This window comes from Macrosteles quadrilineatus, unplaced genomic scaffold (assembly GCF_028750875.1).
Source record: "Macrosteles quadrilineatus isolate MER2022 unplaced genomic scaffold, UCM_ALF_1.0 Scaffold_10__1_contigs__length_6754688, whole genome shotgun sequence".
Classification (NCBI taxonomy): Eukaryota; Metazoa; Arthropoda; class Insecta; order Hemiptera; family Cicadellidae; genus Macrosteles; species Macrosteles quadrilineatus.
In genome coordinates, this window is record NW_026542603.1 from 5,324,042 (window position 1) to 5,341,992 (window position 17,951).

At 34.9% G+C, this 17,951-nt stretch overlaps 1 protein-coding gene across 3 annotated transcripts in view; it reads right to left on the minus strand.

Annotated features, from left to right (window-relative positions):
- Positions 1–746: 746 nt before the first annotated feature.
- The window catches only part of LOC129004639 (protein PALS2-like), a 44,743-nt gene continuing 27,538 nt past the window's right edge, over positions 747–17,951 (minus strand). For 2 of the 3 annotated variants that reach the window (XM_054433188.1, XM_054433189.1), the window contains 6 exons: positions 14,636–14,794; positions 14,110–14,320; positions 6,063–6,265; positions 5,428–5,559; positions 4,463–4,537; positions 747–3,889 (listed from right to left, as the gene is read on the minus strand). In XM_054433188.1, coding sequence (XP_054289163.1) covers positions 3,713–3,889; positions 4,463–4,537; positions 5,428–5,559; positions 6,063–6,265; positions 14,110–14,320; positions 14,636–14,794 — 957 coding nt within the window. In that variant the 3' untranslated portion in view covers positions 747–3,712. The remainder of the gene's footprint in view (positions 3,890–4,462; positions 4,538–5,427; positions 5,560–6,062; positions 6,266–14,109; positions 14,321–14,635; positions 14,795–17,951) is intronic. The other variant, XM_054433187.1, reaches the window with a different exon arrangement.

Genomic DNA, 17,951 nt, shown 5'->3' on the forward strand with positions numbered 1-17,951 from the left:
CTGATAGTTCATTCAGTTATTCTTCCACTTTATCCTTTGCCTATCACCATCCGTTTCAATCGACCATAAGCATGAAGGGTCTAGGCTTAACTGGCAAGAGAGTACTTTTGACTTTTGTTACCATGCTGTATATTTTATTGGTTCTTATCAGAAATATCTTAGTCTAACAACTCAAAATCTTTGTGAGAGTTTATACACCAAAGGATGAACCGATGAACGACCCAGCCCGTCAAGATTCTGAATGGTCTTAATTTTCCAATGCTCTTTGAAACATCAATTTTATTCAAATTCAAACATATTACTTTATTTAAACTCATAGCTCTTCAGATACACATCACAAAAATAAACACATTGACATTATTTAATTGACCCTATTTATTGTATAACTTGTACTGTAAATGAATAAAGAGAATTTGCAAGATTACTAAATCAAAACCTGCACTCCTAACAAAGCCCAAAATTGTTAAGGGTGTTCATTTAGTTTTGAGAATGGACTATTAAAACTATTTTAAGGATGAGGAAGCTCCTATCCATTTTATCAGTAAAAACGCTGTACATTACTTGCAAACAAACATGATTCTTAACCAATAAAACCCTTTAAGAATAAATATATGATAATCTCATGCCTTACAGCACAGCTCTAGAAAAGTGCTTTACGAGCAAATAAAAAAATCTATGATCTAATTTCTAAAGATTTTTATTTCAGGTGGTTAAGGATTGTTTGGAAAGAAAATACCATGCCAAAATTGTGATCAAGTGCTTTATTAAAAATATAAAACAATAAATAAAATTGTTACAATACATTTTAAAAATATAAGCTGATTCTCTGTGTAAAAAGAGACTCATTTGGACGGAGTAAATCTGTAAAAACTATAATACTAAGTTTCTAATTCTAAGGTACATAAAAATAGTTAATAACAATACGTTACACAAAGTCCAAAAGCTCGTGAACAATAGGTATTTTACATTTTGAAAGAGTTTTATTTTTTCTTTATAAAACAGTGTTATCTTGAAAAATCTAACACAATGTAATACTATACACTAATGATATATCTACAGTGTTTAAGTGTATGGTAGGCCTACTTATCAAAAAGAAAACGTATCTACTTTGAGAGGTTGAAAAGAAATGTATGAATAGTTAAAAACTTTAAATTTAACATTTTACCATACAAAAAGGAAAAGTAAATAATCTGATATGTTCCTGTAATTAGTTGATAGTTTTCATCCTTCTAAAAAATCTAGCAATTTACCACGTCATTTTAAACAGGCAACATTTAATAACCTTTACTTCCATAATGTTAACATTATATTAAAAACATTGGTATAGTACGATATAAATGAGCCAGCACTAACATGTTGACAAGGGCATACTATAACAATAAAAAAAACATAATTTATGTACAGTACAGTAAAATAGCTTCTCAATTCATTAACTTGATTTGAAATATCTTAAATAAGGAAGGCTTACTTGAATGGGGCCTAAAGCTCACTTACTTAAAGGGTCTAAAGGCCTGCAGCTCTCTCTTCCCATGTTGAAAATTAATGCTGTCAGTGACAGTGTAATAATCTTGTTTTGTTATAAAGTTTTTTGCTCTTGTGCCAGTTTGGACTCTTTCTCATTCAAGTAAGCCTGCCATCCTCACTAAAATTCTAAAAGCTTAAGTTCCTGTGCTCAATGTTACATTCTTAATATAAAGTATATTTAAGCAAAAAGAAAACTACTATAAATAAAACAAAAATAAGCACTCATAAAGGACGGAAGAAAAAGCGCCTAATAATAATCAAACAACATAGTAACTATTTGTTAAAGTTGAAAGTCAATGATAATGATGAAATTAATAAATTTGTTTACAGAACAGAACAAACAAAAACCGATTAAGTTGGAAAAGCATCTATTTTCTAAAAACTATCAATATTAATAACAAGTGCACTGTGACTCTTTTACAGATGACCTATTAATTCTCCAAAAATAGCTTTCAAAAGACTAATCAAACCTTTATACACATTCTCATTAAAGTCAACTTAACAAATATTGTATTTGTATTATAAATCAATACTTACATACATAAATATTACAGTACATATTAACTGAAAATGTGCGAAAAAGTAGCATTTATCAAAATGCTGCAATAAATATACATATAGCATTCTAGACTAAAACTTAACAATACATTTGCTAAACAATGCTAACATGAGAAAAATACAAATAAAATTTACTGAATAGCTAGCTGAACACACATACTTAAAATTTATACAAAAGTATAAACACAATATTTTTACCTAGTCCGACCACATAATACTATTTATGATGTTAGAGTCTGTGATTTAAGGTGATAAATATAACATGTAACAGCTTTGAAAAGCTTGTAATTTTAACATTTACGTTGCTTAGAATAATAAATAGAAGGCATTGTGTGATAAACATATTTTCAAGAAAATTCTTAAATGGAAAGCCAGAGCTAAATGGTCAGAAGAAACGGAAAAAAATTGGTAAAAATGTGAATTAAAAGTAATTTTTATTAGACTATTGAAAAGCATAAATAACATTAAAACTTTTAAAAATCGAACACAATTCACCCAGCACAAACCGGTTTTGAATATCACACAAATACCAACAAACAAAATATGTGTGAGACACTCAAACAACATAAGCGACAGGCAAAGAATCATAGCCGAGCTAAAATATGTGAATATTTTATAGTATACTGAACTACAATGTTATTTTGACTGAATTTTTATAAAACATGATTTTTCAACTTTAAACTAGATTTTGTATGTTAGAGATTACAAGAGTACACATTTTATTAATTTGTTGAAATATTTGTTAAACTTGTACCCACTTAGATTTGCCATCAATTAAATACTGCATTGCTTATAAAGAAGTAATTTAAACAGAGGGCGTTATCCTTATAATTTAGTTTGACACATCACACTTTTATTTAGAACTGTATTCAGTAATAACTCCTTGAAAAAAAATCATATGAAGTATATTTTTTTACTCATTTGTGACTAAAAAATGTATGAAGGCCAGTTACCACAAATTCTTTTCCATAATCACTTACATGTGAAATTCAATTTAACAGTAAAAATTAAGTTCATAATACAGTAAAACCCTGCTAGTCCGACATCGGCTAGTCTTGATTCCTCATTTAATCCGACCGTGCCATCGCCTAACAGTTACAATGCTATTGCAGTAATATCGTGACCATTTTCTTTTGGTCGTATCATCACCGTCTCCCATAAAGTTAGCGAAAAAGTTATTTTTCCACCACGGTCACACAAACATTGTCATCTCTTTCTGCAATTGTGGCTAAATATAGGGAACATTAACATCGTTTTTGGCAATCACGGAAAAATCTTGAACATGCTACTCCTTGGATAGGTAGTCCAACCTTTTCACTGCTCCATACACGGTCCTGGACCTGTAGGTGACGGATTAGCAGAGTTGTACTACTGTAGTGTGACAGATGGTTCTTAACTTGTATACTTATCAACTATCACTTTAATTTAATGTACAAAATTCAACATGTTGTTAATTTTCAATCCAACATAGCATGTTAGCTGAAGAGATTGATAATAACTCTATTATTATTACTGGAATAAAAATATTGATTCTTGATAATGGAAAATGGTACAAAATTAACTACATTTCTTTAGACGGTTTGAGAGTTTGAACAAATCAGTACTAAATAACTCACAAGGTTCAAACTGTTCAGTAAACCCAATTCACAGGAACCCATTGGTGTTCGGTGCTGAGATTGTCCAGAGTTTCAACCACTTCTCGGAAAGTCTGGTCAAAGTCCTCATTGACGATCACCAAGTCAATGTACTTCTCGTAGGCCCTCTGTAAACTGCAGCTCTCTTCTACAGTTCGACGCAGATCGTCTTCCTGGGAAGTAAAGTGTGATATAGAAAAAGTCTTGATAAAGTGTATTTTGTTAAAGAGATTTTTCAAACCTACAAAACAGTTGGTGAAAGTAAACATCTGCTTTTAAATTATATTTATTTGTAAACATTGTAGTTCAAAAATTCTGACATTGGACCCCTTAAAACCCTTTGGGGCAGAGGAGCCCTTCTGACGGATTTGCACCAAACTTCACACAAACCATCTTTGAATAATGTAGGATAATGCCTGAAAGTTTCATTACAATCTGACGAGCGGATTCGGAGTCCAATGGGTATATACACTACATACATACATAATACATGCATACTTACTTCCTCTTTTATTTATATATATAGATGTTGAATATCTGAGCTTTTTAACCAAGTTAAACTGATAGAACAACTTATTGTAAGCTTCAACATTTGTTATGTGCCAGGAACTATATCAGTAGAACAATAAGGACAAAACTAAGGTATAAGGCACTAGCGCAATCTGTGACGGCTCAAATGTCTTAGGATGTCTATTTCAGTCTCCAAAAGTCATTGGTTAAAGTTACAATTACTGCTAAGTGTTTACCTCATACAGCGATGCAAGTGATTCCAGTGTTCGAGCTCTTCTTGAACTGTAGCGGATGGAGCTTTGTCTGTCAAACTGAACAAACACAAACATGCATGAAACAACATCAATCAAACAAAAGTACACAACTTAAAAGGTAAAACAGCCTAAAAAAGTATAGAACATAACGGTAAAATATCAAACACAATTTTTTGTCAAAGATCAAGAGTAAAACATAAGCATCCGACCATTTACCACTTAAATAAATTTAACGCTAAGTTAATAAAGTTGAATTATTTCTACTTGTATGTACCTTTAGATTTATGTTTGATAAGATGAAAATATGGAAAAAGATATTTAATATTGACTATTTTGTAATAGATTTTAACAAAGATTTGACATGAGAATTTCAATTTAAATATCACAAAAGTATTTAGGAAACCTTAGTTTAGCTGCCAATCAATTCTAGTAGTTCTATCTAGGCTACTGGTTTTAAATCGCTCCACAGGAAAATGTTTTCTACTAATTTATTACATTTGCTTTAAGTGATTTAAAGGCTGACAAAATGTAATAATAAAATGTTAAGATATGTACTAGTTAGAGTACAACATTTAAGTAATCATGTTTAAAAGCTTAATGTTATAAAGTTAAAATAGATTTTTTGAAAATGTAATCGACAATAATGAAGTAAACTAATCAGCGTTGGGCAATTCTTTACCAAGTTAAAATTACAAAACCAAATAATAATACACATGCACGTGAATGAAAAAAGACTATACGAACATAACCATTCAAGGATATAATTTAATTCTCACAACAGTCTTACTGAATCAAAAATCATTATTTCCATGAAGTTACCACAAATTTGAAACTGTTACATTAGCTTTTATCTTACAACAGCTTATAAAGACTAATGACAATTTCAACCCGCATGCAATATCACAATGCAGTTTATTTCTATTAATGTTACGGTAGAGGACACTTACAGTCAAATTACGAGATGATGTTCCGGTCGATCGGTTGAAATTGTACAACTGCTTCAGCAACTCCATCCCAGGAGCTGCAATGAAGATGACGAAAGGCATAAACTCACACGAGTTGTGGAGCATCTTGAGAGCCTACAACATAGGAATCATGAATAGGGAGTTGTATTTTTTAATAGTTGTAATCTTTGACACTATTCAAATGTTGTATTATGTATTCTTCTCAATAAATAAATTGAAATGGAAATACAAAACGTCAGACTCGGCTTGAGGAGTAGTTGATCTAATAATAATTACATATACAGTGTTAGTAACTGACGTCACAGCAATTTTTAAAGTCCCAAAATAAGTAAAGTAGTGTTTTTCTGTGTGAATGCGGACGATAGTGTTTATACATGATCACAAACCCATTGTTATAGTAAAATAAGTAGCTGCCACAATGACCTTTTGAATTCACCATAGCGCTTGTCTTTTATTTATTCTAGGTAAGACTTTTTGTTGCTGTGTGCGTCCAGCAGATATTTTTTTCTAAAACCTCTGAATTCATGAGAGATTCAGAAATCATGTGAAATGATTTACAGTTTATCATATTTAAATGTCATAAGATTCACAAGATAAACTGCTCAGTTATATCCTACCGCAGGGCTACAATCCAGGATACACATCTTCCCCTGACGTATGACATCCCGGATGGTATCCAGAGAGGTCCCGTACAGATGTCCGTTGTGCTCGCCATACTCCAGGAACTTGTGTTCCCGAATATCCCTCTCCATGCTCTCCCGGTCGCTGAACCAATAGTTCTCTCCGTTCTCCTCCAACTCTCTCTGCGGCCGAGATGTCACTGGAAAACCAGTTGTGGTTAGTTAGGTATATTTCAAATAAACAACGTTGTTTCAACTGTTCTATGGATCAAAAATAATTAGAATTTTGGCACCATCATCGCCATTAAATGTAAATTTGTGTTTCAACATTTGTAAATTGCTTTAGTAACAGAATCTAGTGTAAAACTCCCAACCTGACTGATAAAACTTCAAAGATATTCAAACATATTTATACATTGAAGATGAAAATAAATGTAATAGATTTTAAATGGTGATCCTTTTATTAACTTCCCAAGACTAAGTCACATCACAGAAGTATGGTTTTCTTCAGAACTCAAATTGATGATTATCAAGAAAAAGGAACTACACAAGCGCTTCAAGCAGAGTCTCGATGACCGAATATATCTCCAGTTTTGCGGTGTTCGAACTATATGCAAGAGGATGACGAGGGAATGCTACTCAGCTTACATCGAGACTGTTGATTCATCTATAAAAACCAATATTCGTGCCTTCTGGAGTTATGTGAATTCTACTAAGAAACTGCCCTCCCTGCCGTCAAGAGTGAAGTTGGATGCTGAAGTTGCTGATAGTCACCAGGATATCTCCAATCTTTTTGCCAAATTTTTCGCCTCTGTTTATAAGTCCCCGTCATCTACCCCACCAGATTATGAGCTTAACGCAATCACCTCAATCTCATCATGTTATGTTAGCTGTTCGGAGGTGGAGGATGAGCTGAATTCACTTGATACAAGCAAAGGTGCAGGACCCGACGACATATCACCACTGGTCTTGAGGTTCTGTAGCAGTGTTTTATCACCTCATATCACCATATATTTCAACTCACTCATGGCTGCTGGTGTCTTTCCCTCAAATCTTAAGAATGGTTATGTAACTCCAATTTTTAAGTCCGGATCTCCTGCTGATGTCAGGAACTATCGCCCTATTGTTATCCAGTCCACATTAGCAAAGATTTTTGAATCGCTTGTGCTGAAGAGATTGTCGTTCGCTCTGAAGAGTGTGATTAATGCAGAACAACATGGATTTATGAAGGGACGCTCAACCACTACGAACCTCTTGTCCTTCCAGAGTAATGTTACTACTGCCTTCTTAAATTCCCACCAGATTGACGCTGTTTACACGGATTTCTCCAAGGCCTTCGATCGAGTTAGCCACAAACATCTGATTGCTAAACTTAGAGCCATTGGAATAAATGGACCCCTTCTAATGTGGTTAGAGAGCTACCTCCAGGATCGGTTTCTTCAGGTGCGAGTGGCTGGCTCGTTGTCTCAACCATTTCCTGCTATTTCCGGGGTTCCTCAGGGATCGCTTCTGGGCCCGGCCTTGTTCACCATATTTATCAATGATTTGGTTCAGCATTTGGATTCAAATGTACTGCTTTTTGCTGATGATGCCAAGATCTTCAGAGAGATTTCACATGTGAGAGACTGCGAGGCTCTACAGAATAGTATTGATTTACTGTCAGTGTGGTGCCAGATGAATGAAATGTCTTTGAATGTCTCAAAGTGCTCTGTGGTAACCTTCACCAGATCTAATAATCCTATTATTCATCCGTATAAACTAGCAGATCAGCAACTTCAACGTTCTTCAAAGGTCAAAGACTTAGGCATCATACTCTCTCCTGACCTCAATCCTCAAGAGCACATTAACTACATTTGCAAGAAGGCCAACTCAGCACTTAATTTCATCACCAGGGTCAGTCATGACAGATTTTCAGTATCGGCACTGGTAACTCTTTATATCCATCTTGTTAGACCCATACTTGAGTTTTCCTCCACAGTTTGGAATCCGTACCAGTCTGGTCAGATCGCCAGGCTGGAAAACACTCAAAGCCGTTTTGTTCGCCTGGTTGGTCTACGTTTGGGGATGCAATACCGTGCTGTTCCTGTTCATGATCTGCAACTCCAGTTGAACCTGTTGCCTCTTTCTACCAGACGTGAGGTAAATGATGTCTTATTCCTGAAGAAATTGATCACATCCTCCATTGATGCTCCCGACCTGCTCTTGGAACTAGACTTCCGCACATCACGTAGCCTTCGCCATACCCAGCTGTTTGCGAGGCGGCAGTACTCAACTCAGTACATGTACCACAGTGCACTTCCTCGTCTGCAACGTCTGGCAAACAACCTACCTGGTCAATTGGACTTGTTCAGCATGAACAATGAAACGTTTAAAAAAAAACTCGTTAGCAGCTTGCGTTCCTCGTAGATTTATCATTATTGTTTTGTTGTTCTTGTCCGTGTTATGCTTCATTGTTACTTTTTATATTTATATTTATATTGTTATTTACTATATTTTGTTATATTTATTTCCTATTTACATTGTTGTTGCTTGTTATATCGTTATATCATCTTGTTATATCTATATCTTGTTATATCTATACCTTGTTATTTCTTATATCTTTTTATATCTTATATCTTTCTGTTATCATTGTTAATCTATTTATTGAATGTACTTCAAGTTGGCTAAAATTTCATCAAAAATGTCTATTTTTTTTTTTTAGTCTTATGTAAGTTTTGTCATATTTATGTATTGGTTTGACCGTTGGTATAAATAAATAAATAAATAAATCACAGAGAAGATAAAGAGGAAAAATTCAATGGTACATTAAAGTGGTGTCTATGGCAAAGTTCAACATCAACCCCCTTCGCCTTTATGTACAACAACGCTCACGGTGGAGGAAAACCTTGTGCAATAGGAATTTTTGCAGGGTGCTCACCGCTAGGGTTCTTCCTTGCACGTTACAAATATATTTTCATCACTCCTCGCCGAAAGTAACTATTTTGATAGCAGCTGTCATCAATGAAAGTAGCCGTTTCCCAAGCTCAAATTTAAGGCGAGGGAAAATCGATCAGCTGATTTTCCCTCGCTCTCAATTAGTTCTCCATTTACTCGCTACACGCGCTAGAGTTTTGTTACGGTTTAATTTAATGATTTGAAACAGCTGTTTTTATTGTTGCATAATCTAAATCTATCTATACAGAAACAGGCATTTGTTTGTTTAGTGCATGTTTGAAATTGCTCAAAGTATGTCTAACATTACTGATGGTTTTATGAAAATAGCTTCACATTTACCGGATAAATCACGGGAAGGATAAGAAGAGGAATACAGAAAGCTTAGACACTGGTAGAAAATACAAAATGTTAAGTTAATTAACGTAAGTGAAGATGTATTTATTAATGCACTTATTTAAATAATCTACAAATTATGAAACCATATATGTAAGTTGTGAAGTGTATTTTCAATGTTAAATAGTGGTCTAAAACTTTTTTAATACTACTGAGATGTGTTATTCTGCATGTGTGTATTTTTGCATCCTGATGAAAAGTATTGTTCATAACTCGTACCAAAAGCTTTTTTCTGACACTTGCTCCATTATTCCCGTCCTCGGCTTTGCCTCGCACGTGAAATTTGGTTTTCCTGTGTTCGGATTTGCCTCACACATGAAACTTGAGCATGCGTCGGAAAATGCTGCTTTCGGTCCTAGTAATGAAATATACTATTCCAGTACAACATACTAGAGCTGAAAGCGCACGGTTCTCCCATAAGAAAGGTTTCTCTGTACCTTACATCTCTCTGGTCACATTTAAACATCTATGATTAGTACTTGTGTAACCATTGAGAAGATCTGTTGCATTTATATTATGATAATGTTTATTGACTTTAACCCTCTGCACTCCGACGTCCGAATTATCGGACGTTGTAATTTCGGCCAAAAACTCCGTGGTCTGAAATATCGCACGTCAGCAAAATCTCCCAAAAAATCTGACGTCCGAAAAATCGGTCATCAGTAAAATCGATCGTACTGGCTATATAAATAGTCCAAACGCGCTAATATTATGACATATTTGTTAGAAAGAGTTGTGAAATATTACTCTATGCTTTTTTTCTCCTACGTAGCTGTAATTTTTTGCTTGTCATCTTTTGTTTTTGTGGTCTATGGCGCTGGCCGGCTGACGCAATCCAGCTGTCTGCAGTAACTGGGAGGTCGGTGTTTGTTTGCTGTTTGCATTGTTGTTGTTTATGTTTACTGCTAATGTTTCTGTTTACAGTTGGTTTTTGAGTAAAATTTTAAGCTTTTATATATTTAAGTTTACAATGGAAGATTCTGACAGTTCTGATGAAGATATTTATAATAACAGACGCAGACGACAATCACCAGTTAGTGAAAATACACTGTTCAGAAACGTAGTGGAATCTGGTGTTGGTGTTTAAGATGACTTGAGTGACAGTTTTGTGGAAAACATATCAGATTCTGAAACTTCTGATAGTGAAAACGAAAGTGATGTTTTGTGAGGTTTTGATGATGATACTGATGAAGACCCTGACTATGTTTTATCAGAGGAAGAAAGTTCAGATGAAGATGCTCAACCTACAAAATATCGTGATAGAAATATGCCTTTTGGTAGGCCTAGTGACATAGCTGAAAGTAGGCCTGTTGAGTTTGTAATTTCGAATTCAGGTAGGCCTAGTCCTAACCTAGCTTCAAATGGTAGGCCTAATCCCTCAACTAACCAATTGCATGATACCCAATTGCATTATACCAATAATGTAGATTTAATCCAAAATGTCCTTGAAGAAAATGTAGGCCTAAATGAGCCCCTTTTGAACAATGAAGTAAATGTAAATGCACCCCTTTTGAACAACGAAGTAAATGTAAATGAACCCCTTTTGAACTTGAATACAGTACATGCTACTAGTCCTGTAATCCAGCTACTAGGAGGTCACGAATTGTGGATATTTATAGGAAAGCACTGTGGATGCGATACTCCCTGGTGTGGATTAACGTCCGCACGAGTGAGTACTACGACTATCCGCAGTACTATCCTGATAATTAGACCAATTCGTATATACCAATGAAAAATGTGGTTCGGATTCCACTATAAACTGTAGGTCCCTTAGTTGCCATTAGCTGTATGGGCTATTAATTAACAGCTGTGTCTAAGGAATGTCGGCCTTAGTCACTAACAAGACTACAAGATCGCGCCACTCATCCTACACTCATCTCCATTCATACTTGGCTTAAAATACCTACTATGTAAGGTCGCCATTTCATTGAACAGTATTAACAGTATTGAAGATGTAATAAGAAATTCCGAACGTTGTGAAACCCCTAACCCTGACCCTGATATTCCACCAGATATGGACCCTAGTGAAGAAGGATGGAAACCTGTCCATGAAAGTGATGACCCTGGATTTGACCATGACATTTTATTTTTCGAACAACCTGGTCCAAAGCACTGTCCTCCTCGTGATTCTGAACCGATTGATTATTTTTATTTATTTTTCACGGTTACAATCCTAACAAAATTCGTAAGAGAAACTAACAGGTATGCTAATCAGTACATCGAATCACATCTACATAATTTGACCCCTAATTCTAGAGCCCACCGGTAACACTAGCTGAAATGAAGGCATTTATTGCAGTAATTTTTAATATGGGCCTAAATAGGAAACCGACAATTCAGAGCTACTGGGCAACATCTGACTCCCAATATACTCCCTGGTACGGAAAGATGTTTAGTCGATCTTGTTTTGAAAGTATTATTCAATTTTTTCATATGGTAGACAATTCAAATTTGCCTAAAATTGGGGAGCCTGGATATGACCCGTGTGCACAATTTTTGCCCCTGCTAGAAGCCGTCAACAGACTGTTTAGGCTGTACTACACACCACACGGTGAGTTGTCGGTTGATGAAAGTTTGATCGGAACTAAATCAAGATCTCAGTTGTTGCAATACCTCCCAAACAAACACCATCACAAATGGGGTGTAAAGTTATGGATGCTGTACGATTCCATTTCGAGGTATCGCCTTGCGTTTTATTGTTACAAGGGAACAAAAAGTACTGGACAGAAAACCACAGGCCTAGCCTACAAAGTTGTCCACAAACTGCTTGAGATAGGCCAGTATCTGTACAAGGGTTACCATGTTTTCATGGATAACTTTTTTACTAGTATCCCTTTGGCTACAAGTTTGTATGAGAAACTTACATTCATCACCGGCACCGTACGAAGGAATAGAAAAGGCATTCCATCTAAACTAAAAGAAAAATTTGACATTGGCCAAAAGACCTACATGAGAAATGACCATCTTTTATTTTTAGGCTTCAGAGAGAAAAAAAGTCAGAAAAACCCAGTTATTTTATTATCTTCTAAACATACTGCTAAGTCTATTGAAAAAATAAAAAAAAGAACAAATGATAATTTAGTAAAAGAAATTCCTGAAATGATTGATGCATACAACCGTTTCATGGGTGGTGTTGACGGCAATGATCAAATGATGTATTGTTACTTGGATGAGAGACGCACCCTAAAATATTGGAAAAAAGTCACTTTTAACATATTTGCAAGAATCCTCCTAAATGCCTATATAATTTACTCAGAAATTACCAGCGGAAAAGTAATTTCAAGATACCACTTTACCATTTCTATTATTGAGGCGCTGTCTTCACAGTGGTACGAAGAAAAGAATCCTAGAAGAGCCCAAAAAGGATGGTGGCGATGGACCAAATAACAAAACTCAATTTGACATCACATCTTTACCTGGAAGACAGGAAAGGAACTGCTGTGAGTGCAGTCCTCTTAGCACAAGAATGGGAGGCAAGAGGAAAAAAAGCCGTACAATATGTGTTCGTTGTGGTAAAGGACTACATGGCGTTTGCTTCGGCGAACATAAATGTACCAAATAATAACAATTCCTGTTTGTAAATAGTTTTTTTGTCTTGTGTTTGCATAATTTGTAAATAGTTTTTTTTGTCTTGTGTTTGAATGATTGACTGCATGGAATTTTTTATGACTTTTGCATGGCATGTTTTATTGAGTATTGTAAAAATTAATGAGGTTGAATAGATTTACTTTTTGAATATTCTCGACATTTTTATTTCATTTTGCGTTTTCAACAATCATAGTGCTAAGCTAAAGGCCCTACACAAAAACTTATTTTGAGTTTTTTCTACAATATTACTTTTACAATACCATAATTTGATTTTTGGAAGAAATAGTTTGAAAAATATTATGATTTGTGATACAGTCTTGGGGTAACCCTCATTTATCAAGATGCAAGTATTTTGGAGTTCGGACAACAATTTTCAAATTTGCCTACAACTTCTTCATTTTTCAAGGTAGGTGCATGGAACTTGTGGTGTTCAGAACTAAGTAGAGAATTTGAGAATACTAACATTATATATGGTCTCAATGGTTTTTCTTTTAGATATACACATTCAAACAATATTTTTCTAAAAATAAGAAATCAAACGTATTATAATTTTAAAAAATTGATATTTGATATGGGTTATTTTCACTTATTTTTATGTAGAATTTCATAGGGAATAAAAGGAAACAAAAAGTATGTCTCTATCTGATCAGACAAGGAAGATACATAAATTTTTCCAAACGCTTACAAAAATTAGTAAAAATGTCTGGAGTTTTTGGCTAGGCCTATCCGGCAAAGTACCGGCATTTTTGGCTAGGACCAAAAAATTTTTGCCGGAGTGCAAAGGGTTAAGATTTTTTTCAAAGGCTTTGATTGTTAATAATCAGAGGTTTTATTTTCTGAGTAAAGTCAATAGTTTTTGATGGTTCAAAACCTAAACTGAACATGGCTGTCCTTGGTCATTGCACTTTCATAAATGGTCCTAACTATAGAAACGGCTGATCTTAGTCAGGAACAACGCTTCACAAATCTCCCTCCATTGAAAACTTAAATTGAATAAGGAGATGGAATAGTTCCCAAGATTTATCTGACTACAAAGTAATAACCCTGACTTTTGGAACCATTCCTTAAGTAAACACTATTTAGATGACTCGAAATAAACCATAACCTACTACATGGTTAATGAACTCACTTGGAATGACAGCAGCAAACTTGTCCGGGTCGCTGTTGATCAGTCTATTCTTGAGTGTGCGCCGGCCGACGCCGTGTGTGCCGACGAGCGCCAGCGTTCGCCGCTTGAATGGCGGCATCCTTGTCACCTCCTCATACAGCAACAGCTCCGCCTTGTCAAACTCACTGTTCATTTTAGACTCGTACATCTGCTTGCGTTTCTTTTTTGAAATCTGAAATTTTTTGCTTGATGAGGATTGACTTGGTTTTAAGATCACATAATCATTGTACTAAAAACCTCTATAGATCAACTTTATTGGGCACTCTTCTGTTGTGCCCACCAAATCAGGGTTTTTCTGCTATATCCATTATACCAGGTTAGGTTAGGTTATTTGTATATTCAAAAATACACTTTCATTTAAAATGTTTGGTTACTTAACCTAACCTAACCTGGTGTGGTCGGTATAACAGAAGAATACCCATTACTGAATATAATCATGTAACATAAGTTACCGATAGGAATAATCGCATAATCGATTCCCACTTACTCTAGTTCCGCAAATGCTGATCTTGTGTACAAAGTCCGCCTCTGGTTTGACAAAAGCTTTCCTCCGCTCTTCCAGTTCCTGTGAAGGCACCAGACCTGCGGGGCCGTCCTGTCCCACCTTCTTGGCTTGCCACCAGTTGGGGTCTTTCGTATTCATGATCTGTCAACACAGTGAAAGTGAGGTGTGGCTATTTCAACATTTTGAAAACCAACACCTTGTTTCTTCAGATTTGAAACTGAACGTTTTATTGAACTTCTTATCTTTCCCCAAAAATAAGGTTAAAACAACAAATACAAAAATGATGTAGTATAGTAAACTCCCTATTATCTACAAACATGTAACCAGGATCACAAAATATCAAAATAAAAAATTATTGATGCAAGTTAAATGTATGTTATACAGCGACGACCAAGATGTTTAGTGTGAGGAGACCCATCATTTTGCAGGTAGGCTATAGAGTTACCATTGTTTATTCACCGACCACCAATGAGTCATGAGTTACGGAACCAATGAGTTAAATGTTCATTCCCCAAATGCCATTTTGTGAATAAAAATGTTTGAAACAAAGTTCAAGGTATCTTGCATTTAAAACGTTTTAATTATATAACTTACACCTGTATTTATGCTTAGCTATGCATTCAAAGTCTATGTTAGTTATTTCTGGGGCATCCTTAGTTAGGTTTGCATAATTTACGACCACTCAGCCACTAATAATTATGGATTATCAGGAGACTACTGTATTAAATATTCTGGTTTGAAATGAATGAATGAATGAAATGAAAAAGTGCTTTATTAACACAAAAATAAACTGCATAAATACATATGAACTTATAACTAAACACAATCTTCTGCATAACAACAACAAAATTACTCAAAACAGCACATTACAGCAATGGTCATAAGACCGTCTGCCGGGTTGACAACATTTTATTTTATACAACTAAAAATGTGAAATATTTGTAATAAGCTATAATATGTATATTGTTTTGCTGCTAGACATTGAATTCTAAAACCAAATCCCACCTATACTTCCAAGCCTCTTTAAGAAAATTTGCCAGCGAACGCCAATCCTTACCATTAAGAAAATCTATAAACTCTGAGCGAGTTATTTAAAACAGGTTTCAATAGCCATTTATTTCTAATTTGTGTTAAAATTGGACAACGAGCAACAAAATGATAAGTGTCCTCATTCTCATTTAGATTACACAAAGAACATATAAAATTAGCGTCTGTCATCCAAGGTTTAAAATTTAAGGAAATAGTCTCTGTCCTTACTTTGAATACCCATCGTCTAACAATATCAGGAACGTTATCTGATAGATATCCATTATCTCCAAGGTCAAGATTCAATGAAGCATAAGTTGTGTGGTATCGTGAGGCCAATGCCGCCTGGACTAACCCCCGCCTGCTCTCCCCCCTTACTGCCTCTACTACTGATAACAGGTGTCGCTGGGTATCCTCAATGGAATTCACATCAAAGGATAATTCAATTCCATGTTTACTTCCAAGACCCTTCCAATCTCTGCTCCAATAAATATTTTCGCTGATTATTCTCTTTGCTAATTTATTTGGTAGACGGTTCGGGGGCAGTGACAGAGCATGTATGATGTAACGAGCATGCATGCTGAGTGTATAAATGTACTCTTTTTCTAGTCCAGTTTCGAGATACAATGCATAGTTGGGAGTATTTTTTGCCAATCCTAAAATTTTCTTTACAAAATAACAAAGAATCCCATCTACATAATCACTTTCCCATAAACCCCATATTTGACACCCATAACAAAGAGTTGATCTGACAATTGAAAAATAAATAGTGAATTTTTTACTTAAAGGTACATTTTTGTTATTTAGAAATGTATTCCAAATACTGTTAATTGCTAATTTTGAAGAGCTGCACTTGTGTTTTAAATGCAAACCCCAGGATAGTTTAGAATTTAAGTTTATTCCCAAATATTTATAATCATTAACCACATCGATTCTTTCACCTCGAAATAGTATATTACGTCACTAGTCCTGAAAATAAGTGTTTACCGGACGAGTGTGGTCGTTCCCGTGCGAGACGAAGTCGAGTACGGGATTACCATACGAGTCCGGTACACACATTTTGGACGAGTTACGTACGATAGTTTACGCCATACTACTAAATCCATACAAATCCTTATATATTTCCACCAACTAAATGTCTAAAAATCACTAGTCATAACCTCTAAGAGAGGTTATGTTTTTGTTTATAACCACTCACTGCCACCTAAATACAGTATAATCAGCTGATTGGTGTCCGGTAAAACTCATTGCAGTACAGTATTACGCAATGAAACCCCATTTGATTAAGCTGGTGGCAAACAGCTGTTTTCTGGACTAAATCCTTGCGTGGGAAGTTCGTCAAAATAATGAAGTGTGGCGTAAATACCATTTGTCATTTTTCCTCAGTTTCCCTCCTTTCCTAAAAACCATGATCTTTGACTTACTTAAATTCACAGTCAAGTTCCATTGTTGACAATATCTCTCAAGGTCATTTATCATTAACTGCAGACTGGTTCCCGTCGGAGCCATCAACACAATGTCGTCAGCATATAACAAAGCCTTAATTTGAACATCTCCAAAAATGCAGCCTCCACTTAATGAATCTATAATGTCATTTACAAATAAGTTAAAACATAAAGGACTCAAAACATCTCCTTGTTTTAGACCGAGGCCTGTTTCAAAGTAGTCTGTTATTCCATCTTTACACCAGACAGCTGACGAAGTACCATTATATAAATCCATTAAAACGCGTAACATATGCGTAGATATACCAAGACATGATAACTTATAAAACAAAGCATTTCTATCTATTGTATCGAAAGCTGCAGTAAAATCTACAAAAAAAGTATATAATTTACCCTTTTTTTTACTGAGACACAATTTTGCAGCATTTGAAAGAATAAAAACATTATCAATTGTCGAATAGCCACTCCTGAAACCAGCTTGATATTCACACAGCTTATCATGATCTGTTATCCAAAGATTTAATCTGTTGTGCAGTAAACTTGTGTATAACTTAGCTACGCAATCTATAAATGATAAACCCCTATAATTTTGTGCAATGTTTTTATCACCTTTCTTAAACAGAGGATAGATAATTGATTGTTTAAAACTTTTCGGTACTTTATTAGTTTTGAAAATATTGTTATACAAATTCAGCAACTTAACTAAAAATGACTCTGAACCATTTTTAAAGAACTCGTAGGGTATTCCGTCAGCTCCTGGTGCCTTACCATTCTTTACTTTCAATAAAACTGTTTTTAATTCGTTCAAATTAAATTCTTTATCTAGA